Consider the following 2,783-nt stretch of genomic DNA (forward strand, 5'->3'; position numbering starts at 1 on the left):
GGCCCCGAGCAGTCTCTGTCCTTCATCCCGTGTGGGTGCAGGCGGGTGGATGGCAGAGCGGGGAGAGGAAGGACAGAGACTGCTCGGGGCCTGCGCCAGCCCGGGAGAGAGGGCAGGGAAGTGTGGTTGGATCAGGAAAACGGGCCGAGGGGTGCTGGCCAGCAGGGTACTGAGCAGAACTGCAAGTCAGGATGGGGGCTGGTGCCTGGTAATGACAGGATGTAGCTGCCACCCCACGAGGGTTTGAAAACGGGCGTTTCAGGATTGTCACGGTCACTGCCCCGAGGGACAGGGGCTCCTCCTCATGAAGGGCCAGGCCCTGGAGGCGCCGTCAGGAGAGAGAGGGGGACCTGGAGGCCGGAGGCTCGGGTGGAGGGTTGGGGGGACAGCCTCAGAGTCAGAGCCGAGGGGCTTAAGGAGGTGGGAGGGGAAAGGGTGTGAAGGGCGGGGTGCGGTATGAGGCAGGAGGAGCCCCTGCCCTGGTCCAGTCAGAACCCCAGGGGTGAGGAGGTGCGGAGACTGGGCCCCAAGGTCAGAGGGGAGCGGGCCGGAGCCCGGGGATGATGGCTCCTCCAGCTTCCTGTGGCGACAGATGAAAACGGGGGTCTCCAGGGGAGGTGGAAGCCCTGGTTCCTGCAGCGCTGGGGCACCTCCAGCCGGTGGCCTCCACGCCTGGCCTGCAAGCGCAGGACTGGGCAGTGGGCCTCCTCCTGTCCCGCCAGCAGAAACCATGTTCACCGTTGTGTTTCAGTCGCTGGGTCCTGTCTGACTCTCTGCAACGCCATGTTGGTCATGGCTCCACTAAAACTAACGCCACTTGGTTTTCTCTGTGTTTTCAGACTGCTGTTGATGTTTTTAGAAGGATAATTTTGGAGGCAGAAAAAATCGACGGGGCCGCTTCACAAGGAAAGTCTTCCTGCTCGGTGATGTGATTCTCCTGCAGAACCGGGGATGCTGGGGCCCAGTCCCGCCTAGGGAAGCCAACTGCCCGTCATCCTTTACGATAAACTGCTTCGTTTCTCTTCTGTTAACCTGAAAGATTTCATTTGGGTCAGAGATTCTCCCTCACCCCCTCCTTTCAGATTATGTTCAACTCTGACTCTGTCCAAATGAGTTCACTTCCATTTTCAAATTTTGAGCAATCATATTTTCAATTTATATATTGTATTTCTTAATAATATTATGACCAAGAATTTTATCGCATTAATTTTTCAGTGTAGTTTGTTGTTTAAAATAATGTAATCATTCAAATGATACATATTGTTACACTACTATTAACTAGGCTTCAATATATCAGTGTTTATTTCATTGTGTTAAATGTATACTTGTAAATAAAATAGCTGCAAACCTTAAACTTTGTGCTCCTCAGTGTGGCTAGTAAAGAGGAAAGCTGTCCTCCTGAGGGCATCTCTCACAGCCTCCCAGGAGGCTCTGGGTTGGATTGCAAGGAGCCACTGGGGGCTGTGGCCACAGACAGAGGCAAGCAGTCCACCTGGCAGCCATGGGCAGTAGGGTAGAGTGCCCGCATTTGAGGGGGTCTCTAATTGACTGAAGTCGAGTGGTCTTGGGGGAGATCTGTGAGGGGAGTTGTTCCCCAGTGATGACTGTGTCCCCCATACCCGCCAAAGGCACCCTCTTGGGTAGAGTGTTTCTCGCAGGTGGGACTGCGGACTTCCTGAGGGCCTTCTGGGCTCCCTCTGGCTTGTCTCTTAGGTACTTGAAGGAGATGTAGGGAAACACTGTCCCTCGTACTTAGCTTGATGTCCCCAGCAGACAGGATCTTACTTAGGAAATAGACTAACCTGTCCCCATCCCAAACCTCCAGGAGTTTGAAGGACAGGAAGGATTGCCTAGTCAGTCTTATGTGTTCACGAACCTCCCGCAGACCCAGACCACGTACCTCCTGCTCTGAAAGGAGCAGCTTGGAAGGACAGCCAGAGACTGAAATTGCCTGGTGTCCGTCACTCAACTCTAGCTTAGTTGACTGATACGTTAAATGCTGCCCTCTCCCAGGTAAAATTTCACAGGGCCATTTCTAACATTTAAGGAAATGTTACTGACTCTGTTGATCAAATATGATTTCACTTTGTAACTGACTCTTTAATGATAAAATTATGCTTTTAGAATATGCCGTTATTTTGGATCTTTGAAGTGTTTTTGCCTCATCATTCCAGGATGAAATTTGAGCCTTAGAAGAACTTCACCAAATATTTTTTATTTAAATAAAGATAGGTTTTAGCAATGTAGTATCATTACTTACTAACAGGGTTTATTCTTAGGTGTAATATTACATGTCAGTACTCTGCTGAATGTGGAGAAAAAAGTGAATGTTAGTCGCTCAGTCGTGTCCAACTCTTTGCAACCCTGTGGACAGTAGCCTAACCCAGCAGGCTCCTCTGTCCTTGGGATTCTCCAGACAAGAATACTGGAGTGGGTGGCCATTTCCTTCTCCAGGGGGTCTTCCCGACCCAGGGATGGAACCCATGTCTCCTGCATTGGCAAGGCAGGTTCTTTACCACTGTGCCTCCAGGGAAGCCCAGTGTACTCATCCTGGCAACTAAAGTGTGACTCACGGATCATCCTCTAGGCCTGGCTGTCCTGTTTGGAGGTGACATGGCCGTGGCCCTCCACATGGTGCAGCTCAACTGTGCATTCAGATGCGTTCTGAGCACCGTTCCAAGTGCTAGGAACGCAACAGAACTCTGCACCCTGGAGAGCTTGAGTCTGACCTTGGCCCTTGGAGACCAGGGTCGGGCAGTCCTGCTCCCCATTGCGGTGAGCGT

General features: G+C 51.9%; 2 protein-coding genes across 2 annotated transcripts in view; both read left to right on the forward strand.

Annotated features, from left to right (window-relative positions):
* RHEB (Ras homolog enriched in brain) overlaps positions 1–1,354 on the forward strand; it is a 54,245-nt gene extending 52,891 nt beyond the window's left edge. Inside the window, exon 11 of the mRNA XM_010857355.1 lies at positions 840–1,354. Coding sequence (XP_010855657.1) covers positions 840–932 — 93 coding nt within the window. The 3' untranslated portion in view covers positions 933–1,354. The remainder of the gene's footprint in view (positions 1–839) is intronic.
* A 1,259-nt stretch (positions 1,355–2,613) lies between these two features.
* CRYGN (crystallin, gamma N) overlaps positions 2,614–2,783 on the forward strand; it is a 28,663-nt gene continuing 28,493 nt past the window's right edge. Inside the window, 1 exon segment of the mRNA XM_010857356.1 lies at positions 2,614–2,775. Within this exon segment, the coding sequence (XP_010855658.1) occupies positions 2,614–2,775 (162 nt within the window).

This window comes from Bison bison, unplaced genomic scaffold (assembly GCF_000754665.1).
Source record: "Bison bison bison isolate TAMUID 2011002044 unplaced genomic scaffold, Bison_UMD1.0 scf7180017864379, whole genome shotgun sequence".
In the NCBI taxonomy this organism is placed as follows: domain Eukaryota; kingdom Metazoa; phylum Chordata; class Mammalia; order Artiodactyla; family Bovidae; genus Bison; species Bison bison.